Source organism: Peromyscus eremicus, chromosome 19 (assembly GCF_949786415.1).
Source record: "Peromyscus eremicus chromosome 19, PerEre_H2_v1, whole genome shotgun sequence".
Lineage (NCBI taxonomy): Eukaryota > Metazoa > Chordata > Mammalia > Rodentia > Cricetidae > Peromyscus > Peromyscus eremicus.
In genome coordinates this window covers 48,691,372-48,716,440 of record NC_081435.1, presented here as the reverse complement: position 1 = coordinate 48,716,440, position 25,069 = coordinate 48,691,372, and the positions used below count along the sequence as shown (strand labels likewise).

The 25,069-nt window shown below is 52.2% G+C and overlaps 1 protein-coding gene across 2 annotated transcripts in view; it reads right to left on the bottom strand.

The window, feature by feature from the left end:
- Camk2a (calcium/calmodulin dependent protein kinase II alpha) overlaps window positions 1-25,069 on the bottom strand; it is a 61,006-nt gene that overhangs the window by 28,399 nt on the left and 7,538 nt on the right. For both annotated transcript variants that reach the window (XM_059245816.1, XM_059245817.1), the window contains exons 2-7: window positions 16,327-16,421; window positions 9,177-9,236; window positions 4,769-4,823; window positions 3,882-3,947; window positions 3,706-3,778; window positions 679-781 (exon numbers count right to left, since the gene is read on the bottom strand). In XM_059245816.1, the coding sequence (XP_059101799.1) occupies window positions 679-781; window positions 3,706-3,778; window positions 3,882-3,947; window positions 4,769-4,823; window positions 9,177-9,236; window positions 16,327-16,421 (452 nt within the window). The remainder of the gene's footprint in view (window positions 1-678; window positions 782-3,705; window positions 3,779-3,881; window positions 3,948-4,768; window positions 4,824-9,176; window positions 9,237-16,326; window positions 16,422-25,069) is intronic.

The window sequence follows — 25,069 nt, the reverse complement described above, 5'->3', positions numbered from 1 at the left end:
CTACTATCCTCTTCTAAGAGACGAAGAAAACAAGACTTGGTTAAAACCACACACCTTGTAAGTAGCAGAGTCAGGATTTGAACCCAGAACTCTGGTTCTTATTTGTTTTTGTTTTGTTTTAAGGCAGGGTCTCGTATATGTAGCCCAGGCTAGCCTTGAACCCCTGTTGATTTGCCGGAATTAGAGGCAGGTGCCACCACACCCAGCTTAAGCGTTCTGGGTCTTAGACACTGGTCAGTATTGCTCACTAAGAAGAACCCAGAAGGAGGAAACATGCATGCCCCATCATTTCCAATCCTGAAGCATGCTGGGTTGTCTATACTTAAACACCAGGACTCTACACCTGTCAAGTTCTCCTGACCGTTCCCAAGCTGCTTAACCTGTCCATTTTCAGTGACACCCAACATCCAGGGGTCAGGGGCACCCCGCAGAGTTCCTGCCAACCTAGAAGTGCATGCTCTCACAACCAAGATGTACCACCTGGTTAGTGACGGCCCTGTGCCCATACCTAGTCCTGAGGGAAAGAGGAAGGCACTGCCCACTGGCCCAGAGGCTAGCTGGGTGCAACCCTAGATGGTTAAATAGCCATCTCATCTCATCCTGAGCAGAAGGTTCCCGGGGCACACAGGTCGCCCAAAGTATGCCCCTCCCCTCCCGGCCACTCCACACCCCACTCACCAAACCATGCCTGCTGCTCCCCCTCAACCTCTATGGCCAGGCCAAAGTCTGCCAGCTTCACAGCAGCACCCTTGAGCTTCGAGGCCAGCAACAGATTCTCAGGCTTCCCAGGACCAGGAGGGGAGAGATGGAAAGAGGGACCAAGAGATAGTCAGTAGGTTTGGAATCTCACCTGCAGCCTGGGCATACAAGAAGATCCTGGCTGAATGGCTCAGGATCCCACCTCCTCCCACACCTCCAGATCCAGGATCCTGAGTCCCTGGGCCCAAGAGGGGGACAATGGCAAGACCCTCAGCTTTTGCAACAGAATGATTCTTCCTCCCACAGCATCCCCAGGGTTGAGAGCTGAGGCTGAAAAGATCTGAGACAGACTAGGGTGGCACAGCCCAGCCTCATTAAGAGAACAGCAGCATCTTTTAGTACCAGCACAGTATCATGGTCCACCATCAACCTCCCACCAGTCACCCCAGAGACCTCAGGACATGTACTAGTCCTTGCTTCCAATGACCACTTTCACCCCTCAAAACAGTCCTCTAGTGCCCAGCTCAGGGCCTTTGTATTGCCTGTACTCCCTACATGGCTTGTTCTCCTCCCAAATATCCCTGTCTTACCCTCAGACTCATGTCAGCCTTCCAAGGAGCTCTCTCTCACCAGTCCCCTCCCCCAGCTCCTTTTGTTAACTCTGTGTTATCATGTGTATAAAATGGAGAAAGCGGGGCTCTGAGGGATTGTGTGATTTATCACAGCTGTTAAATGATGGGTGTCAGAATCAAGGCAAAGGCTGACTCCATCCTAAAGACAGCGGGGCTTGGATGTGGGACCACGGTTGACATAGAGGATGCCCACAGCTGACACCTGGGGCAGCAAGGCTTCTGCCTCTGGCTCAGGTACCCAGATTTTTCCACTTCTTGCATCTTCCTGCCACCTTGAGACTCTGGACAAAGGGGAGCTAGGAGTATGGATTCCACGCTTTGTCTCAGCTTCTCATTCCAGTGCTGCCACGGCTGTGATGGAACCCGGCCAAGTGAGTTCCCTTCTCTGATGGTTGGCTTCCCTTCAGAGAAAAGGGACAGATGCCTGTCTTGTAGCACCGTGTCTAGGTGTGTAAACAGCAGTTCTGCTTTGTGAACACCAGGCCCCAGTGCTCACACTTCCTGCTGGGGGCGGGGCTGAAGCACTCTGTAGAGACAGCTGGTGTCTGCTCTGGCTCTCACTCTCCCCGCAGCAGGACTTCCAGGGGCCACACCAGACCTTTCACAGTCCAAAGCTAGCATGGTGCAAGGAAATAAGGCCCTTCCACCTGGCTTGGTGAGGCCTCCTCCGTCCTCAGGGGCTGTGTTCCCAACATGTCCTGTGTCTCAGTAGTGTCCTGCCCTGATTTGACAAATGTACCCTTAATTAGTGATTCCAGAGTGGCCTAAATCTGGGCCGCTTCTCAGCTCTCCTGCTTCCTCTTTCCCGAGCATGGTCTGTTCCGAGAACAGACCCTTGGGGAAAGCCACTCTGGCCCCCTCGGACTGAGACCTTGTTCCTGAGTCCACCATTTTGTCACCAAGGTAGAAGGAACTCTACTGGGGCACAGCTGAGACCTCAAGGAGAGCGTGAGGTAATAAGAAAGAGCTAGGGAACCTTTTCAGAGCGCTGTGCCCTGAAGGAGGCTGGAGATTGGCTGGTTGCTGACCAGGGAGGCTATCCTGATGGAAATGGGGATTGCTGCTCTGGAATGCCTGAAGAGGATTCCTCCATGCCTCTGGGGCTCCTAAGTCCTTTTGCATTCCAAACTGGGGCTGCAGGCAGTGTCCACAGCGAGTGTAAGCAGGAGTGTTCCTGCCAGGGCTACCCCACAGGATGTCCGAACAGTTGCTGATGACCAAGGTTCCTGGACACCTGGCACACTTGTCCGTCCCAGAGCGGCTGCTGCAGAAGCTGAATTGGATTAAGCAGCTTTCTGGACCTACGCTGTGGGGGAGGGGTCACAGACTCTGGGGTGAAAGCAAGCCGGGGATCCTTGTGCCCTGCTCAGACTCCGCTGAAATGCATACCCTTGACAAAGCCCTTGGATTCTCTTGGTTTGTTTCCTGTTTTGTAAAATGAGGGTTCTATGAGTTACTGACTACTGATGCCATAAGGCAGACAGAGGAGATCCATGAGGTCCATACTTATTGGACAAGGCCATGCAGCCCATGACAATGCTAGACTTCTCAGTGCTGTCCTTTCCTTCAGGTGGGCGGAAGGGGCCACAGAGGATCCCCAAGCCCTGTTTTCTTCTCCTCTGCCTGACAGAGACTCAGGAGCAAGAGTAACAGGATGTCTGTATCCCAGGGATGTCGTGGTTTCATTTGACAGACTCATCAATGGGGCAGAGGTTGCCATGACAACCCCTCTGTAGGGAAGCTGAGTCACCTGCAAGATACTCCAGCCAAGGGGTTGGAAAGATGGCTCAATGGTTAAGAGCACAGGCTGCTCTTCCAGAGGACCAGGGTTTGAGTCCTAGTGCCCACATGAAGGTGTACAAACTGTCTAAATAACTCCAGTTCTAGGGGGCCCGATGTCCTCTTCTGGTCTCCATAGTCATCAGGCATGTGGTGTACATAGGCACACACACATGTGATGCACATATACACATGCACTCCTACATGTTTAAAAAAAAAAAAAAAAAAGCCCAGTAGCTAGCTGCCAGGCAGCAGACTGAGATCAGCTTCCTTCCCAGCCCACTGGGCAGCCCCAGTTCCATGCACCTCACCCTCACCTCCTGGCCCAAAAGGCATGGGGCCTGGACCTAGCAGTCCTACCTCCCTGAACTCCATTTCCTGACCTGACAGCCTTGACAACTGGAAAACACAGCCACCCACCTCAAGGTGACGAAAGTAAAGGAATTTGGGGAATGCAGAGCTGAGGGCTTGGGCTGCGTTAACGGAGTTCCTTCCCCGGGTCCCGGCGGCGGCGGAAGGAATTTGGGCGGTGCTTGCGGAGGGGGCTGGAGGGGAGTGCAGAGGCCGGGAGTCTGGCTTCTCTAGGGCTACTCACCTTCAGGTCTCGGTGTACCACCCCCATCTGATGGCAGTGCAGCACAGCCTCCAGGATCTGCTGGATACAGTGACTGGAGAGAAAGGGGAGGGGGAGGTCAGGCCCCTCGGGAAGCTGACTGGAAGCAAGGATGCACTCCCTCCGGGAGCCTCTGCCCGGCTGCCCCTGATACACACCTGGCATCGGCCTCGCTGTAATACTCCCGGGCCACGATGTCCTCAAACAGCTCCCCACCAGTGACCCTGGGGAGACAGGCATGGAGTCACCCTTCCACTGAGACTCCAGGTGCCACCTGACCTGGAGGAACCTTCTGGAAATCATCTGAGAAGGGCAGGGCGAGGGACCTTAGGATCTCAGCCCCCAAAGGAGGAACTGGATCGTGAATGTCCCTGCTGCTGCTCCCTTCCTGTCTTCTGACACAGCCCGCTTTCCCTGACACCTCTCCCTCCTCTCATTGGGTCTCGACTGATGGGGACAGTAGCTCAGAAGCAGTCATTGGGGGTCCACGAGGCTCCGGGAGGCCCATGGGCCATTTGGTTTCATTTAGCTTACTTGGTTCGCTTTTCTATTTGTTTTTAAATCATTTTTTAATTGAGTGGAAGCTATGGAGGCGATTTCTCACTTGCTCCTATCCCCAACATGTGCCGCCCCCCCCCCATCCCCGCTCTTCCTCAACATCACTGTGTTTTATGGACCAGGCCAGCATCCTCACGGATTGCCGCTGGCCACCCAAGAGCAAACGAGGCCTGTCATTTGGCTCCTGCTTTGACAAACTCGATTTCAACATGAAACTTGAGATCACCACCGTGAACGGCAAAGGCAGCATCACCGGCCACAAATAGAGACGCAAAAAATAAACCGATGATGCTAGTTGAATGTGTCTGGTGTTTTAAACAGGAAGACCAGCTTGCACAGCTTGGGGAGCGGCCCTACTACATGTAGGGGAACTCTGGGCAGCCTGAGAGCATGCAGGATCCCTCAGACCAAAGAGTCCGTAAGGGGCATCCCTGCCTAGGCACCCTTCTCCCATGGCCCATTAGGGTGTGTGTAAAAAAAGACTTACAGATCGAAGATCAGGTAGTGGTGTCCCTCTTCGGAGATGCTGTCATGGAGCCGGACTGTGGGCAGGGCCAAGGCGGCTGGTTACACAGTGGTTCACTGCTCTCCACCCGCTCTCCCCCTCTCAGCCTCCTGGAGTTACCACCTCAACCCTCGGCCCCTGAGCACCAACCGGCTTTGACAAAAGCAAGTGGAATGGGCTCACCACGCCAAGACCTCCAGCATTACTGAAAGGGGACCAGGCGTAAGCACGGAAGACCTCCGTGTGTCAGCTTGGTCCCTCTCCCTGTTCTAACCCTCGGTTTCATGAAAGAGCCCTGGGTGCCAGTCTCCGCCACAGACTGGCTGTGTGACGGTGGGTGGGCAAGTTGCTATGCCTCTCTGAGCCTCTTTTCTCCTTATTTAGACTCTGCTAGCTCATTACATGAGTCCCATGAGGTGCACGGCCGTACCCACTCGGTGCTGGCCCTGGATTGACATCCCTGCTCTGCTCGAAGTCTGAGAGACAATGGTGTTCCCAGGGCTGGAGTGAGAGAGACAGCAGTTGGTTCCTGAACTCTGATGGCTGCAAATTTGTCATCTCTTCACACCTCATTTACCAGGAACAGAGGCAAGGCTCCCAGGAGCCCAGAGCTCCCTAAATTGCTCAGCTTTTAAAAGAAGGGCCTGCGGCCTAGGACTGACTCTGGAAGCTCTGTGCTGTCAGCCAAGGACCGGTTCTCACAAGCTAGGGGCCCGTTCTTCCCTGTGTCATAGACCATCTGTGTAATTGGGGGGGTGGGGGGAGGCTGGCTGGGACAATTAGGATCCTCCTGCACGATGGAAGTCACACAGCTGTTGGAATGACTCGGCGGTTCACCTGCTGGTTTGGAACCTTCTCCAAACTCTGTCATTTGGTGGAAAAGCAAGGTGTAAAGCTGTGGGGTTCTTTCTAAGAAGATGTTTGAGCTTAGGTCTGGTGCAAGTCTGTCTAGGAAGATGTAGAGAAGTGGGCAACCGGGTTGTAGGCCCCCTTCTCACCGGAAACCATAGCTAGCATCACTGGGTGTGTGCCAATGGCCTTGAGCTACAACTCAGTATGGAGCCCTTGAGTGGCTCATGGCCCTCAGACTCGTACATAAACTTGGTGTGCTGAGAGGTAATTCCTGAATGGATGCCCCAAGGGACAGGAGATACCCACCAGAGATATAAGATGATGGGATGGGGTGTGGTTTGCACAGACTTAAATGAAAATGTTAAGACCTTTTCCCTTTTTATGGTGCTGGGATTAAACAGAGCAAAGGATGTGCTCTACCACTGAGCTGCATCCCCAGACCTTGGTCTGTTGCTGTTGTTGCTTTTTATTATTTGTTTGTTTTTAGAGAGGGTCTCCTTGTGTAGCTAGCGTCAGGCTAGCCTCAAATTCTCAGTCCTCCTGCCTCCCAAATGCTGGGATTACAAGCATGTCATGGTTGAAACGTTAAGCCAAATGTGAAACGTGCATTCTCTTTGAAAATTTTATTTTTGTTTGTATTTCTGCGTCTGTGTGTGTATGTGCACACCAGTGCAGGCACCGGCAGAGGCCAGAAGGCCTCAGGTCCCCTGGAACTGGAGTTTCAGGTGGCTGTGTTGGGAACCTCTGCAAGAGCAGTAAGGGCTCTTAATTGCTGAGCCATCTCGCCAGCTTGTGAAAGCATTCTTAAACGCTGATAAGCTGTTACGGCTTTGGGTATGAAGTGTCTCCCAAGAAGGCTCATGTGTTAAAGGCTTGCTCTACAGTAAGCAGTGCTCTGGGGAGTGACTGGGTCACGGGGACACTAACCTCACTCATTCGACATATGCTTCCATTGAGGAGTGCACAGATGAACGGGCTATAGAGCATGATACATGAATATCTTCTTCATGAATTCAACTTCTCTTCCCTGTCCCAAACTATTCATTGAACTCTCAGGTTATGAATAGCCCCAACAAGGTTTCCCATACTCTGGCATGGGCATGGACTTCTGGGGTCTGTCTATCACAAGCAGTGACGGCACCGCCCTCACCCAGGCAGGAAAAGAGGGATAAAAGGTCTGCAGATGCAGCTGGATCAGGCTATGCTGAGATTCCCCACTCCCATGCCCTTGGACAGGGCAGTGGACACAAGCAGATAACAGCCCATCCACCTTGCCTGGATTTGCCAAGCAGGCTAAGATCTCATGAGATTTTTCCAGGCATGATGCCCTCTGGGCTTCTACACCACATCTATACCATGTTAGGTTTCTCTTGCAAGATCACAAGAGCTTAAAGTGAACTGTTGGGCAGGGGCCAGGGCCTTTCCAGCTCCCCAGCAGTAGCTCATGGCTTCTGCTCCTCTGAAATTCTTCTGGCTACATGCTCAACTCTGCTCCCCATAAGTAGCCATGTTTACTCCCGCCCTTATTTCTCCCGACAGCCTCAATGCCTAGAAGAGGTCTGGACATATGGTAGAACCTCCAGTGAACTCGACATTGTGTGAATGAGGAGTAAACAGCTCCATGGAGACAGGGAGAAAGGTGGTAACTCATTTCTGGGCTCTTGCACCTCAGCGTGTCAAGGTGTCTTCCCATGTCGATGGGGCAGAGCAATGGTGGTTGTGTGGGGTCACAGGTAAAACTTGTCTGCTGGGGAGATCAGGCCAAAAAATGGCAGACTGGGGTCTGGGGTGGCTGAGCAGTGTAAAGCACATTCACTCTGTCGTAGCATTATGCTCTATTGAATTACCATATCCAGCCAGGAAAGGATAATTCTGCATTTCCAGAAAAGTCTGAATTTCAGAGTGGTGAGGCAATGTGTGTAGGGTCAGTCACACAGTAACAAAGCGGTGTTTGAGCTGCAAGTTGTTACCCCACGGCCCACGTACTCCCATTACAGATGGGAACGGGAGGGAGAGAGATGTAGCCAGGAGCACTGAGTTCAGACAGATCAGCTGCAATGCCCAAACCCACCTAGATACGTGTGTGTGTGTGTGTGTGTGTGTGTGTGTGTGTGTGTGCACATCACACCCATACACAGATATCACATACAGACACCACACATGTACAGAGAGATACCACACATAGACATACATACACACAGATACCACACATACACACACACACACACAGAGACATAACACACACACACAAACACTCAGAGACACACATACACAAAGAGACACACATATAGAAACATACGCACAGAGACACTACACATACAAAGACACACACACACACACAGAGAGACACTCATACAGAGGCACAGACACAGAGATATTACAGACATACACAGATCACACACACACACACACACACACACACACACACACACACACACACACCAGCACATGTATACCACTGTCCTCCTCCCAAGCTGGCAGCCCCCTTGAGGACATGGGGTTTCTGTCAGAGCTCACTGACTGAAACCATCCATCAGCAGCGAGGGGTGGAGAACCCAAGTGAGTGGAGCATGGTCCAGCTAGGGGCCTCCTCCAGCTGCGGCCTTTGCCTCTTTGCTACTGGCCAGCCTGGCTGCTATGCAGAGGGGAGGGGCCTCTGGTATAAATAGCAGACGGAGCGTTCTCCCTGGGGAGAGTTAACCCTTCCTGCTCTGTGGGAGAAGGTAAGGCCGTTGGAGCTGGAGCTTCCTCAGAGAACTCAGAGGCAGCTCACCTGAAAACAAGCCCCGGGAACCAGCAGCTTAGCTTCCCCTCTGCGAGAAGCTGTGAGAACTTCGGACACCTCAGCCCCCCCCCCCCCCACCGAAGCAGAAGCTGCCATGACACAAGACGCCCCGGTGAGCAGACAAGGAGATGAGGGGAGCGGCTCAGAGAGGGCGACTTCCTCACTAAGGTCTCACAGCTCTTCCCTGACAGAACAGGACCTAGCAGCCCCGCTCCTCCCTGACTGGCCCAGCCAGATGTGCAAGCCAGATGTGCAGAAGGGGAAAGGGGCCGCGAGACAATGAAGTGTGTTTCAGGACCTTCCCTGTGGTCCTGCCTCCATGGACCAAGCATCTCCGGAAGATTGCTCTCAGTCTAACTCTGGGGCAGGGGCCGAGCTCCTGGAAAGGCAAGAGGCAGGCGGAGGAGCCGGACTCAGAAGCAGGACGGGGCCACAGATCCAGGCTGACACCGCATGTGGTGGGTCGGGGCGTGGGCCTTGCTGGTCAAGGCCAAGCTTCCCCCTGGCCTATTTTCATCTTTCTTTTTCAGCTTCAAGAGCTTTCTTGAAACAGCTTTTCCGAAGGAGGCTGCTGGCAGCGTGGGAGGGAGGAAGGGTCCTTTTTTTTTTTTCACCTTCCCCCAAAGCAAGCTGGTCCTGAGCAAGACGCCCCCTTCCCCATCTCCCTCCACAGCCTCCATCCCCAGAGAAGGAAGTGGCTGCTCCCTACCACCCCACACTGCTCCAGGACCCCCTCACACTCCCAGGGCTCACCGATATTGGGGTGCTTCAGCAAGCGGCAGATGCGGGCCTCACGCTCCAGCTTCTGGTGATCTGAAACACAGATGCCCACATCAATCCCAGAGAAGTTAGACTCCCACCCTGCCTCTGTTGTTCTTACCTCCCAGGGTGGCCCCAGGCACTGGAAAGGGTGGCCTATGTATCAGGGCTTCTGAGTTCCCATAAAGGGCACGTGGGTGGTGATAGGGACCGAGATGAGTCTCTCTCCCTCTCTAGGCCTCAGTATCCAGGACTCTCTTCAAGGACAGCCCTCTCCAACCCCCTCTTGTACCATGAGGCCCAATCATCCGGAGGTCTGGAGCCCTGATAGGACTCCCTGTTGCTCCTCCAGGCCTGCCCTCAAACCCTAGCTCCAGGCAGATGGACTTCAGAATTTTCCCTCCCTAGTTCCCCTCTGGGAGCCACCAGTTCATTGGCAGGGACACCATATCACCAGCCACTGCTCGATCCTACCTCCCCTTAACGTCATTGGTTTCTAGAAGCCCACCCTGACCATAGAAGCCTATAGGGACCCTCCTCTGGGCTCCAGAGGGAGAGGCAACATCTTCATGTCTTATAGAACCTACATCCTCGGGCAGGGTCTCTGTTGTACCACCTGCATTTACTTGAATGCCTGGTACATGTTAGTTATTCAAGAAACCACCAAATGAATGCATGGATGGATGGATGGATGGATGGATGGATGGATGGATGGATGGATAGATGGATAGGTGGGTAGGCGGATGGATAGATTGATGGATGGGTGGGTGGATGGATGGATGGATAGGTGGGTGGGTGGATGGATGGATGGATGGATGGGTAGGTGGGTAGGTGGGTGGGTGAATGGATGGGTAGATGGATGGGTGGATGAGTGGATGGATAGATGGATGGATGGGTGGGTGGGTGGGTGGGTGGATGGGTGGGTGGATGAATAGTTGGATGGATGGATGGGTGGACAGGTGGATAGGTGGGTGGGTGGGTGGGTGGATGGATGGATGGATGGATGGGTAGGTGGGTGGGTGGGTGGATGGATGGATGGATGGATGGGTGGGTGGGTGGGTGGATGGATAAATGGACAGGTGGGTGGGTGGGTGGATGGATGAATGACACAAGTTTCCTATGGTAGTTTTCTTCAGAAGAGCTGTACCCCAGCAGCCCCTCCATTTCATAGGACACTAGAACCAGGGACAGACATCTCCAAAGACTTCAGGGTAGAATTTGGTGTGTCTCTTCCTTGTGGCTGGCCCAGAGCTGCTCATCTGCCTGCCAAGACCTCTGTCCAAGACCCCCTGTCTCCCAGACACCTGCAAGAGCTCTGTAGAAGCTTTGTAGAAGCTCTGCAGCCTGTGTGGTTTCTACCTCAGGTGCTGGGAACAATCGTAGCCACCACCCTAGTCAGTGTCCATTTCACAGATAAGGACACCTGGCCCAAGCTAGTGGCAGTCTTGGGGCTGCAGTGCCCCTTGTACATTCTTCAATTCCCTTTGTGCTGTTCTTCCACACTTCAGTAGTTAGTGCTTGAGTTAGATATTTAAAGGGAAATTGCTAGCAAATGTGGAACGGAGGTTTAGCATCTCTTGTCCAAAACACTTAGAACCAGGGACCAAAAGTGTTCGAGATTTGGGGTTTGGGAATATCTGCATATACATAATGAGTTGTCTTGGAAAAGGGATCATAGTCTAACCACAGAGTGTATGTATGTTTATGCATGTGAAGCATACATACATATACTCTAAAGGCAATTTGACTTCAGTACATGTGCTGCCAAAGTTGGCACCTAAAGGTAATTTTATATGACATTTTTTCATGGTGTTGTGCATAAAACCTAGTTTTTCCTGGTGTGGAATGTTCGACTTACTGGATGACATCCATCCTCAGAGTTTGGATTTTCTAGTTGGAGACTCTCAACCTGTATTTACTTGATGCCAGGCACAGGGCAGAGCGTTTGTGCACCTTTCAAGCAATCTTTAGGCCATACTGTCGTTTTTCTGGCTTCACAGAGGAAGGAGGAGTTAAGGACCCAGTGTGACTGGAGTTGGATTTTAAACCCTATGTTGTACTGTTCTGTGGAACCCGACTCAGAACTACCAATTCCGCCTGCCTGTGCCCCGATGGGAAGTTGGGGCCCATAGAAGGACACTCATACTACAGTCCAAGGCTGACCCAAGACTGAAACCTGACCACAGGATGGCCCCTCCAGAACAGATGTGGTGAGGATGGAGAAAGCCCTTCTTTCCTCAGCTCCCTCCACTAGATCAATTGCTGGCTGCCCTCTGCGGACTGCAGAAGCCAAGATCAATGCTACAATGTGGCTTTACCATCAGCAAAGCAATTAAGTTCAATTCTGGTTGATAGGCTCAGCTCCCCAGCTGAAAACCTGCTGCAGGCTGCGGGGACTGGGGATGGGGTGCAAAGCCAGACTAGCTCCACATACCCTCTTCTCCCTCCCTCCCAGCCTCCTTCAACACCCTGAGGCACAGAATGCTGATTCCTCGGCAGAGGAGGGGACCCCAACCAGTCCCTTGCTCCATGTGCATTTCACCTTCTCCCACAGCAGAACCAGAGATCTTCAGAGGCAAGGTCCAGACTATCAGAAGGAATGGGATCTTCTGGCCCCGGCATTCAGAGGGAGAGGGTGCAAGTCTAAATCCGGAATTGTGCATGAGATGACCCAGGAATGCAGACCCACTGGCAAACTATACGGGGGTCACGGCAAAACACTGGTCACAAACCCATCAACTCTGTCTGGTTACCAGACCTCCTTGCTGGAAACTGCCAAATCCTTGTTTTTAAGACTCTGATGCCAGCTGCAGGCACGATACAGCTGCCCTGCCTGGTGACTTTCCCCGTTAGCCACACCCATCTGCTGCGTAGGAACAGAACAGAACGGTTGTGCAGGATTTCCTAGCCCTGTTTGCAAAGTTTTCATTTGCTAATGCACTGAGACGCTCAGGTGCTATTGGGCCATGTTCTCTGGGCTGTTCTTGCTCTGCTGGGTATAGAAAGAGAAAGTGAGGCCTGGTGATAAAGGGGTAGTCCTTTTTTCAGCGTCACTGATCAAGACAGCCAAGCCCTTTCAGAACTTAGAGCTCTGAGGACCTCACTCTGGCGGTCAAGGGCTTTTTTTTTTTTTTTTTTTTTTTTTTTTTTTTTTTTTGGTATAAATAAGATCCTGCTGTTCCTGGGTGTGCAACAGACTAATAGCTTCGCAACATGCTTACCATCCAACTCGAGGCCTTAATTATCATCTTAGCCACGAAGCCCAGTCACACGGACTTCTTTCTTTCTGGCCTGGCATACACCATGCTTCTTTTTGTTTGTTTTGTTTTGTTTGTTTGTTTTTCAAAACAGGGTTTCTCTGTGTAACAGCTCTAGCTGTCCTGGATCTCACTCTGCAGACCAGGCTGGCCTCGAACTCACAGAGATCCGCCTGCCTCTGCCTCCCCAGTGTTGAGATTAAAGGCGTGAGCCACCACTACCCAGCTCTACCGTGCTTAGGACCTTTGACTTGCTGTGCTCCCATCCTAGAGTATCCTCCCTGGGCTTTCTTCTACTGCTTTCCTCCTCCCCAGACAGATCCCAGCCCAAAGTTGCTTCCTCAGAGAGCTTCCCAGCTGCCATTTCTAAGAGTGTCCCTCTGCCTGTCACTTCTCCATCACCAGGTCTGACCTTCCTTTTAGACAGTCTCTCTATGCTATAGCCCTGGCTGTCCTAGAACTCACTATACAGACCAGGCTGGTCTCGAACATGTGCCACCATACCGGTCTGATTTTCTTGGTAACACTCCTCAGTTCTTCACTCTACCTAGTTTGTAGGTGTGTTTCATGTCTCATTCCCAAGAAAACAGGCCCAGTGGGAACACAGCCTTGTCCGCTGGTTACTGCCAAGTTCCAGGGGCCTAACCTGGGGCTTCTGAGAGGCTTGTCCAAACTCCTAACACAGGCAAGCGGCGGAGCTGCATGTCAGTTCCTGCTAATAACTGCACTGATCATCAGTTAGCACATGACTCAGTCCCAGCCCACAATGATGAGACATCCAAGGAACACACCCTGCCGAGTACCTGAGTACATGGCCCCTAATACCCACAATGACACCTTTGGGGACCTTCATCCCACCTTGGTTGGGTCATCTTCAGGGTAGTGAGGCCAAATTGGAGACAGACTAGTCCCAGGAGCTAGACAGTCCCAGTAGGGCCAGACAGGGCCAGAGCCATCCAAGCACACAGAACACAGGGCTTTGCCTTAGAGAGGCTGGGCTCCTGCCAACAGGTGAACACGAGTTTGTGGCAGGAGGGATGAAGAATGGGGAGGGTGCTGGGAGCAGAAAAGGCCCCTCCCCATCCTGAGATATGAGAGAAATACTCAGAAAAGCAGAGGTGCGGGGAGAGAGAGTATGTGGGTAAGACAGACTCATGGGACCCCAAAGCCTCCGGAGGGCTCTGTAGTAGGCGTCTCAATGAAGCTCAGAGATGATGGCTCATGAGCCTGTGAATCTGAGCCTAGAGCCTGAGAAGACCACCCCCTGACCACTGCACCAACCACACCTTTGTGCCCAGAGTGCCTAGGAGGTAGGTCCATAGAGCACCTGGTAGGCTCTGACCCAGAGCACAGGGCTGCCATCTACTCTGCCAGGATGTTTGGGGTCCAGGAGCCTCGATGAAACAATTCAACCCCAGGGGGATGCAAGCTCAGGCAGTTACATTTTGTTTTTAAGACTGGCACTGGGGACCAGCGGGGATGTGAACAGGCAACATTTTTATGTTTCATTTTATTTGCTTGTGGTTTCTTTGAATGACACCACGAAGGTTTTGTTCCTAAGAACTAATTTTAAAATACATATAAAAATATCTCCCGGAGTTGGGAACTACTTGCTAGAAGAGGCCATGCGTGCGGGGCGTGCTAGGGGGAAGCAGAGCTTGCTGGGAGGAGCGGATAGAAGCCCTGGGTGGGTCCAGCTCCCCGCTGGGAGCAGCAGGAAGTCATCCCAAAGAGTCAGCAGGAGACGTTTAGAGAATAGTGTCATCTGTGACAGCTTTAGAGCCCCCTGTGGAGGCGAGTGACACACCGAGACCTGCTAAAGTAGTCTGCTCCCCTCCCTGCTCTGGGAGAGGGTTGGCAGGCGGCAGCAGGCGTGGAGAGAGTTACCTCATACCGCTGCCTGCGCCTAGCCTCCGAGGCAGGGTTACTTTCCTCCTGCCAGGAGGTCAAGGTCTCCACAGACGGTCAGAAAGAGAAGGCCTAGGTAGTAGCTGCCTGACACAAACAGGGAGAGGCTTCCCTGTCCAGGAATGCTTAGTCACCACCTTCCCGAACAGGAGTGATGGCCTCTGTCTCTCTATGCATGTCCCCTGAGACAGTGGGTGGTGAACCGATCCAAGAACCGGCAGCATCCAAGGTGATGCTCCCTTCTCATCTTCCTTCCCGATGCTCCTCTTGAGGACAAAACTTTGACTTGGCAGGACCCCAACCCAGGGTTCTCAACCTGGGGGTCGCGACCCCTCTGGGGTTAGAATGACCCTTTCCTGGGGGTCTCCCGGGACTATCAGAAAACATAGGTATTTACATTGCGGTTCATAACAGTAGCAAAATTACAGTGATGAAGTAGCCACGTAAGTAACTATGGATGGGGGTCATCACAACATGAGCAGCTGTATTCAAGGGTCTCAGCAGTAGGAAGGTTGAGAACCACTGCTCTGTCTCTATCTCCAGGCTCTCTCGGGAACTGAGGCACAACTAGGCCCATAGAAACAGAAGACTGCTCCAGGCCTGTCAACTGGAGGCAGCACTCTAGACGGACTTCATGCCCACCTGGTTCCTCGCCTCCGGCTCTGACTCCAGACCTTCCGCAGGCCTGGCCTTTTTACACTAGGCATGCCAGCTGGGGACCCTCAGAGCCTCTCCCCCTTCCAGGGTGCAGAGGAGTAAGTAAATAGAGCACTGTGGGCCAGACAGCAGAGCTGGAGACAAAAGGTAGCAACCACAGGCCAGCCCGGGGCTTGCTGGGAGGCCCACGGAGAGCAGCATGAACGCCCTGTACAGCATTCACAGAACCTTCCTAAGCCGTGCACCTGCTGGGCCCTCGTCCAGACTCAGCCACGGTCTATCAAACACTTAGACGCTTTACTTCTCTCCAGTGATTCCTTCCACACGCATCTCACCCAACAGAATTCTCCTCACACCAGTCTTGAAGGTATCTGTTTGGGGTGGATGCTGGCTTGCCATCACCCACCACTGTCCTAAACACACAGGAATGACCAGGAGTCTTCTGGGCAAACTCCAGTGCCCCCGGGCATCTTATTAAGGTGCAAGTTTGACTGTGTGGGGCCTGAATGGGGGGGGGGCATTTCCCAGGAAAGCCTGCTGTGGCAGCGACTGGCTGGGATCATTTTAAGGTTGGGGGTGGGCGCTAAAGTCCCGAAAGCTTCTAAAGCTAGAATTGGCTGGATGTCCTTTTCAAAAGCAGGCCACACCTCAGAGCACCCATTCAAACACCAGTGTCGGGGGTGGGGGTGGGGTGGAGTGGGCAGAGCCACGGACCGTGCTCTGCCAGCACAGAGGCCTGGCGAGGGTGCTGTCCTGGGTGCTGAGCACAGAGCAGTGGCTGAGTCCCGGCCACTCTGTCGGGACTCACCGTCACCACGACCCAGGGACTGAACAAGGAGCCAAAGTGGTGAAACAGAATGAAGTGAGCCAGGGGAAGGCTCCGTCGAAATAAGAAATAGTAGCAAGAGAAAGAAAAAAAAAAATGGAGACTGAGGAGAAGGCAAGGAGACTGCTCCGAGGATGTGACCCTGAGTAGAGATCTGGAAGGAGAAAACAAGGGCTGCCCATGGAAGGAGCCAGGCTAAACACTCGGGCAGAGATACAGCAAAGACAAAGGCTGGGAGACAAGCCATGAAGGGCATGGCAGAGGAGAAGGGGGAGGGAGGACCCCTGAGGGCTTGACCTACCTGGGAGACCCTGTAACCTCCAGCCTGCATTCCCCAGGAAGGAAAGTAAAGGGTCTATTCTCATCACACTCTCAGAGGAAGAGCCTCCCAGCCTGCCAGCAGGGTCTCCCAGAGGTCAAGCTTGGAGTTCGGGTCTAGGGCAAGGACGACAGTCAAGTAGGGAAGCTGGCAGTGGGCGGGCAGCGCAGAACCTACCTCTGGCTGAGAGCTTCTTGGTGTTGATAATCTTGGCAGCATACTCCTGGCCAGCCAGCACCTTCACACACCTGCGCACCACGGAGAAAGCTCCCCTGGAGGACAGAGAACAATACCATACAGTGAGGGAGCCTGAGAGCTGTATCCCCAGACTTCCAAGAGCTCCTGGACCTATATGGTACTCCTGGACCTATATGGTACTCCCGTGCCTATATGGTACTCCCGTGCCTATATGGTACTCCCATGCGTATATGGTACTCCCGTGCCTATATGGTACTCCCATGCCTATATGGTACAGCCGTACCATACAGGAAGGGACCCACCTATGTCATAAGAGCTGAGGACCTGGCTTAAGGTAGCATTGGTCAGGAAGATCCAGAGAGGGGCCCAGATCTTTGGCTTCATGCAAGATGAGCCTTCCGGCTCTATAAAAGTTAGGTCACCAAGTTATAAAACATTAGAAGCCTGGAGTGAGAACCACAGAATCTAGGTCTCCGAGAATCTTCAGAGCTTTGTTCTTTGAGCAAGTAATACATCACATAGCTCTGAGTTCAAAAGAAGTAAATATGCAGACCCTGAAATGTCCAGCCTCCACTCCCAGGTCCCAGCCTGTGCAGGGTCCTCTTCACCAGGGCCTCTGTTGCTGGAGCCTGGAGTCCCTCCTTGCAGACCCTCCCCTCACACAGCACCAGGTATGGACACTGTGCTGTTTTCTCCTTTCTGCAGTTAACTTTGGTTTTCCTTTGAGACAGGGTCTGACCATGTAGACCAGGCTGGCCAAGAACTCAGATCCACCTTCTTCTGCCTCCCAAGTGCTGGGATTAAAGTCATGCGGCACCACACTCAATGCAGTTAATGTATTTTGAAGGCTCTCTTTCATAAATGGCTCTTTATTACATAATATATAATTATATGACTGTCCTATAGCCTAGTGGCTTGGCCAGTTTCCTCACTGAAGTCCCCTATTGAAAGGCAGCTGGGTTAGGGTCAGTCTCTAGCTATTAGAAACAACACCCCAATGACCCTGTATGTGTGCATTAGAATTGAGTTAATCCTAGCACCCTGAAGACAGAAGCAAGCAGAGGTCTCTCTCTCTCTCTCTCTCTCTCTCTCTCTCTCTCTCTCTCTCTCTCTCTCTCTCTCTCTATGTCTCTCTCTGAGTTCAAGGCCAGCTTGATATACCTAGTGTATTCCAGGACAGGCAGGGCTACATAGAGAGACCCTGTGTCAAAAAAACAAAAACAAACCAAAAACGTTGCATTTCATATGCATGTCTATGGGATAAGCCCTATGTACTGGTGTTTTTTTGGTTGATAATGAAGCTGTATGAACTTATTTTCCCAATAGTATGTGTTGTGGGTTGAATCTGAAATGTCCCCACAGACCTCCTGTGTCTTGATTCCTGTTCCCCAGCTGCTGGCACTGTTTGGGAAGGCTGTGGAATTGTTGGAAAGTTAGGTGTGGTTAGCAGAATTAGGTCTCTAGGGCCCAGTCTTTGGAGGGCCCACCTAGCTTTGGATGCAGCCTTATTCTCTTCCTCTTCTTCTTCTTCCTTCTTCTTCTTCTTCTTCTTCTTCTTCTTCTTCTTCTTCTTCTTCTTCTTCTTCTTCTTCTTCTTCTTCTTCTTCTTCTTCTTCTTGGTTTTTTGAGACAGGGTTTCTTTTTATAACAGTCTGTCCTGGAACTCAGTCACTCTGAAGATCAGGCTGGCCTTGAACCCACAGAGATCCATCAGCCTCTGCCTCCCTAGTGCTGGGATCAAAGGTATGTTCCACCCATCCTGGCTGTTCTCTGCTTCTTGATCTGTCATGATGTGAACAGACTATCATGTGCTGCTACTTCCATGAACTAAGCTGCTCTGCGTTGTCAAAGCACTGAAACCCTCTGAAACCAAAAGCCAAGGTGAATCTTTCTCCCTGAAGTTGCTTCTGTCAGGTAATTTCACCACAGACATATAAAAAAAATCACTAATATAGTATATATACACATATATGTGTGTGTGTGTATGTATGTATGTGGGGATCAATTTTCTCTGCCTTTGTTAATATGGTGTGCTACCAAACTTTTTTGTATTTGCCGGTAAGAGGGGTAGGAAATGCCTATTTGGTGCCGATTCAGTTGTGTATGTGTGTGCTGCGTGCACATGAGTGTGCTGAGCCATGTACTTGTACAAACGCTAAAATCTTCGCCTTATTGCCTTGAGATACGGTCTTTCACTGAACTGGGAAGTGGCCATTTCAGCTACGCTGGCTGTCCATCAAATTCTCAGGATCCTCCTGCTTCTGCGCCCCCCCCCCCAGTGCTGGGAGTAAAGGGCGCGTGCACCAGCGTGTGGCTCCTTGTTTCAAAAGAGTTGGAGCAGAGAACCAAAGAAAACTAGTTTGAGGGCTGGATCTGAGCTTGAGCTGCCATTTTTCACGGCACTTCGTGAGGGCCATCTTGTCAACCACACTCACACCACGGAAGAGACTTGTAAGGGGTGTCACCATCATCCCTGTCCTCACATGAGTGACCAGAAGAGCAAGCCCAGGAAGACTTCTTAGATGCAAGTGTGCTACTATCATATGAATCGTCCAGACACAGTGCAAAACCATAGTTCAGAGGCCTCCTGTGTGCAGTGGAGATCAAGATGCTGAGCTCCAGTGCTCAGCTCCATGTAGATTGCTCAAGTTCGCCCTGCACATTACAAGCAGAACTGCATCCGGGCCCCAAACATTTGCACTTGTGGGTTTTTAACGCCTACACTGAGTACCCTTCAAACTTCCTATTGACCATGCTCAGCTCCCAATAGCCTCCAAACCTCCACCCCCACACCTAAGATGATGAGCATGCCCATGCCACAAGATGATTAGATGGCTCCTGTGAACCCTATTATCTGGAAAGCTGGGTCATAATCTCTCTTCTTGCCATTAACATGTGAAGCAGGAGCAATTGCTAGTAGACCCCAAGGAAGCCTTCAGTCCGGCATAGACCCCAGATGAGCACACTCTAGCCAGCTCAACACAGGGCAGCAAAAAGTAAGTGGGTGGGAAGTGGCAGAGAAGGACAAGGAAGAAAGGAATGGCTAGAATCATGGGTATACTGAGGGCCTCACACAGTAATAGGTCTTCCCTGGAATGTCGAGCTCTACCTGCTCTTTACCAGTAAGAAAGCAGAGAGACCCCAGTCACTTCCTTGAGACACTGCTTCTACTACAGGATCTCCACTGTACTCCATGAAGGCCCCATATAGGGAAAGTTCACTTGCTATTAGCCATCCCCCACAATACTGGCCACCAAATAAAGGTGGCTTCTTTTATGCCAACCTTCGCCAAGTGTCTGACAAGTCAGTTATGATGCCATCTAGAGTTAGGGCAGGTCTACAGGTTAAGGGCTCCATTCTGCAACACCATGCCCTTCCTTCAGATGCCAGCTGTAGGAAGTGGTTCCCCAGGCTGCCCATATTCCTGTACAACTTTGCTAACAATTGGAAGTTCTTACCGCTGTTCTCAATTTGGAGGATTTTCTATGATAGCTCAGAGAACTCAGGAAAACACGTTTGCTAGTTTGTTATACAATATCAGACATGGTGAAGAATACAGATGAGCAGCTGGATAGAGGAACAGAGGCCAAAGCCTGGGAGATTTGAGCACAGCTCTACGCCCCCTGGAGCTGAGATGTGACACTCTGCTGCCACTTGGATGTGTTCGCTGTCCCAGATGTGACCTTACGCCTGCCTGTAGGGTCTTTGTAGAGACTTCATCATGTAATTGTGACCAGTCACTAACTTAATTTCCAGTCCTCTCATCTCCCCGGAGAGTGGAGAATGGGGCTGAAGGTTCCAAGCATCCAATTAGCGCTTGATTTTTCTGATGGCCACCTCCATACAGCAACCCACAATGAGTCACCCCATAAGAGCCAAAGATGTTCCTAGCACCTGGAAATCCCAGGGGAATTAAGAGTCTTTGTGTCGGGAACTGGGATCGGAGATCAAATATGAGAACAAAAAATGCTCCAGTCGCCCCTATTACTCAGGAAATTGCAAGAGTCTTAGGGGTCCTGCACCAAAAGTCAGATAAGAAGACTGAAAGTATATCATATTCTATCAGTCTTATGATCCCACCCCACCCGTGACCTGGCCCTTGTGGGGGCTGCTTACCCACTTTCTTGTCTCCCCCCACCCAACTAGTGAGTTCCTATGTCTAGCACTTGGTACCTAGCACTTCGTACCCAACCCTCAGCATCTGGAACCTAGCATCCAGCACTTGGAACCCAGTGTCAAGTACCACTAACTAGCACCTCCGTAAACAGAACTTGCAAGATCAGATAGTGATTTTAAACAACAGGGAAGGGAGCAGAAATGAGGCAGGAAGGAGGATTTCAGTCAGGAGCGTTGGGGCAAAAATAGGCATTTGAAGACAAAGAGACAACTGATATTTCAGAGGCATCCATCTTACCGAGGTGGGGGAACGGGCCTGAAAGCCATTACTAGGTTCCTGCCCAGCTATAGACCTTGATTCTCATGAGGCCTTAAAGGGGAAGTGTTTCAGTGGCCTCATCTGGGAAGGAGCAGCCTAGAGACGGTAGGGCCTAGCCTTGTTCACCGGTACCAGGCCCACGGTGGGTTCACAGCTAGACCTTCTTAGTGTGAGTCGGGTGGATGCAATCAATTCAATTGCAACATTCACACACACACACACACACACACACACAGAGAGAGAGAGAGAGAGAGAGAGAGAGAGAGAGAGAGAGAGAGAGAGAGAGAGAGATTAACTCTCTCCTCTGCAGGCAGTTATTTCCTATCCTATTTCATGGATATGAAATCAGCATTGATGGGGCCACTGAATGGACTCGGCAGGAAGCTTCACGGAACCCAAGGAGCAGGGGCCTAGGAGCTACCTCTACTGAACCAGACCAGCCCCTCTCACTGAACAGGAACAACACAGCTTTCCTGTGAGCTAGGGGTTGCTACACAGGGACACTGAGCCCCCGAAGGACATCCTGAGCACATTACCCATGGGCAGAGATGCACAGCCTTCCTCGGGTACTCAGAGGAGGCACTTCCTGAGTCAGAACCCAGCTCCTGACCCCAGGCTACAGATACTCTCAAGCCCAGGTACTGCTGGAGTCCTTTTGATTCCACAGCAACCTGAAGAAATCAGAGCCACACTTCACAGATCCAGAAACTGCAGCCCCAAGTGAGAAGAAATGTTTCTAGGGAGGCAGTGAAGAGAACTCAGGGCACTTCAGCCCCCTTTCCTCCTGGTTCCGTTAAAGGCACGGGAGTGGAGTCTTCAAGAGCTGGGCCTCTAGCTCAGAGGTTCCCTCCAGGCTGGCCCTTCCTGACCATGTGACTCTGAACTTAGTCTCTGATTCTCTTTCTCTCCTAAGGAGAGCAGGGGCAACCCCACTCTGGGTGCTCAGAACACGTAGCCCCGGACTAGGACCACAGAGCACAGAGCACACTAGAGGATGAATGGGGTTCCGTCTGCACAGAGGAAGGCTCCCTTCCTGTCACGGTGGGGGAATCAGACAGACAGACTAGACGAGAGTCGGGGAGCCAAACCGAGAGCGAGGGAGGGCAGCCAGGCTGCAGCCTTCATCTTTGGTTTAGAAAAAGCATGTTTGTTCATTCTCGACCTGCATGAGAAATGACCGCAGCCCGGAAGCCTTGGCCAATGGAGGAGCCAACCCACCTACTCCTCCCAGGCAGGGCTCTGAGCGGAGCAGAGGCCAGCAGGTGAGTAGGCCGGCCAAGGCCTAGCAATGGAAAGACAGGCAGAACGGGAGCATCAAGAAGGCCAAGATGGAGAAGGGAGGGGGAAGAAGTGACCCCAGAGGAGGAAGAGGGGATGCTGGAGTGGGGTGGCGGGGAGGACTTGAGAATACCTGTGAAAGTGTTTCTGATTTGGGGGGAGGGTGTTTCCTTAGCCCAAGGACAAGACTGTTGTGGGTGGGTGTGTCGTCAGTGCTCCTGCGTGTACAGGGGGAAAAGTGGAATGTTGCTCCCAGGGACAGACGCTAATAATCACCTGGCTCTAGCTGGGTCTGTGATACCATGAGGTCCTACCCTCAGAATGTACCCACGTAATCAAGAGATAAAGTTGGGGAGAGGGATGTGTATGAGACACAGAGAGAGCAGGCATCCGATCTCAGCAGGGACTTTCAGATCTCAGCCATTCTCGGAGAACTTAGGCAGGGGTGGGCCCCACGGGCTTCAGTTTCCTCACTGGCAACATGAGGCTGAGGAAAGACTGAGGCTCGATGGCACAGAGGCCTGTCTGACTTCAGGACTGTAGCCTAGTCAATGGCTCCTGCCTGTCCTGTTGGCAAACGCAGTCCCGAGTAAGAGCAGTCCAACCCGAGTTCAAATTACCACCGTTGTTCAGCCCCTGACTAACAAGTGATGTCATCTTGGTCTGCCTGCCTCCTCCCCCATAAACTATGGACAATAGAGTCCCCACCCTGAGCAGTTGCTTCAAGGATTCAATTCGATAATGAGGCAGACAATGTGTTCGGCGGAGTCCCTGGAGTATAGTAAATGCTCAAGAAAGGATGCCTTGTATGGGCATCATTACATTCAAGAAGATAAAAACAGACGCCTCGGGGAAACAAAATGGACCCTGTCAGCTGAGCTTGGGGAAAAGGAGGGGAGGGGGCCTGGCAAAGGGGGAAGGGGCGTCTCCCTAGGGCTAAGGAGTCTCTCCTGAGTGTCTGCACCAGGAGTGAATGTGAGCAGGCAAGGAGGCCCCACCCAGCACCATGCAGACAGCATGAGGACGGAGCAAAGTGGGTCCACCGCTGAGAATGTGGGAACGTGCTAATGGGCTGTGAAGAGCGACTCTTCACTGGGAAACTGTTTTCTGGCTGACTAGCAGAGCTGGTGCCCTGGTGTCCTGGGTGTGGCTGGCTGCCAGCTACAGGTGCCCATAATCATCTCTGGCCTGGAACCCCTTGAAGGGTTGCCATGGCAGCCGGGGGGGGGGGAGGGGGCAGCACCAAGGGCACTAGATGGGAAATGAGAAGTCCAGAATCCTCGCCCAGCTTGGTTACAAGCTGGCTTATCCTGGTGGGCCTCGGTGTCCCTATGTGAAAGAAGGGTATGATGAGTCCTAAGCCTACTTCCTCCTGGACACCCCAAGACAGGTCACTTCACCTGCCTTCAGAGCTTCTCAGGGTCTCAACAGAGAGGAGGATTTCTGTGTGGGGACTTTCTGGGTACGAACTACTCACGAACTTGCCCTGCGCTCTGCACCCTTGGAGTCTGCTCGACCGACATCCTTCCAGTCCTCAGGACTTCCCTCTATTGACTGCTTTCATAAATACCCCTCCCCCGACAAAGTAAAACAACCGTCCTCTCAACTCAGCAGCCTGGTTGCCTGATTCCCCCTTCCTTCATGCTGCCAAACTTCCAGAACAAATGTCCGACATCCGCTGCCTCGTCTTCCCACCTCCTACACTCCGGGAACCCACCGCAATCTGGTCACCGCCCCCAAGGCTCCAGGGAAGAAATGCGTATGCCAGGCTCGCCCACCCAGTGCCTCCCCTTCCCCCAGCCCTGGCAGCACCCCCTAGGCCTAATCCGCCTCGCCTGCCTCGCCCTATGGGGACTTGATACCCTGAACGCACAGCTTTGTGGTTCATCCTCAACTGCGACCCTCCTGCTGCCCATTGCCTGCCAATGGCCACTCCCTGTTCCCTCTGCATCTGTCCTCTTGTTACTTCCTCTCCGGTCCTGCAGGGCTATTAGCTGGGCCGCCAGGAAGGCTCTAGGCTTTGATGAGCCCATTTACAATGTCATTAAAATGATTCTGTGTCTGTGATGCTCTAGGCCAAGACTGCTTTCTTCTTCAGCTTCACAAAGGAGCCTGTGACTCCCACAAAGAGTTGGATCCACTCTAGCCATCACCCCGAGATCTGTACACATAGGCTCCTCCTGCCTTTAGAATCCTAGTCCCATCCTTTGAGCTCCTCACTCTCCGGCTTGGATGCTAGCTATGTGGCAGGTGTCTTCCAACCAGTCCCTCCCCCAAACCTCCCTTCTTCGACCCTTCTGCCTCTCTGGGTCAAGCTGAGGTGATCTCAGAAGGATCCTGACCCAGTACAGATGGACCTGCTGTCTGGGGTAGGATTTGAACCTGGTCCTATTGTTCTCCTAGGCTATTTGATCTGTCTGCCCAGGACGTGGAACTCAGAGCAGGTGTGGTTAAAACATCTACAGGATGACCAAGAGCTAAGGTCGGCCACCTGAGCAGTGTTACCTGTTAGAACCCAGTGCGGGACCCACGTGGCTAGAGGGGGAGCTGGCATGCCCAGTATATCTTACTACAAAGGTCAATAGATAAAGAAACTGAGGCCAACCAGGAGGAGGTGGTGGCACATGCCTTTAATCCCAGAACTCGGGAAGCAGAGGCAGGTGGATCTCTGTGAGTTCCAGGCCAGCCTGGTCTGCAAAGCGAGTTCCAGGATAGGCTCCAAAGCTACACAGAGAAACCCTGTCTCAAAAAACAAAAACAAAACAAAATTAACAAAAACAAAAACAAAAACAAAAAAAGAAAGGAAGGAAGAAACAAGGTAGAGAAAACTTGGACCAGGCCTCTGACTCTGGCCATTGCTTTTCAATACTCCACACGGTTGGGGTGGGAGAGAGCACCCACTTTAGATCCACAGCTGTGCTTTAATTCTGTGAGAAATGGGCAAGATTCCATGTGTGAGAAAAAGAGAGCAGTGTGCAGGGAGGGTGGCCATGGCTTAGACAAGCATCC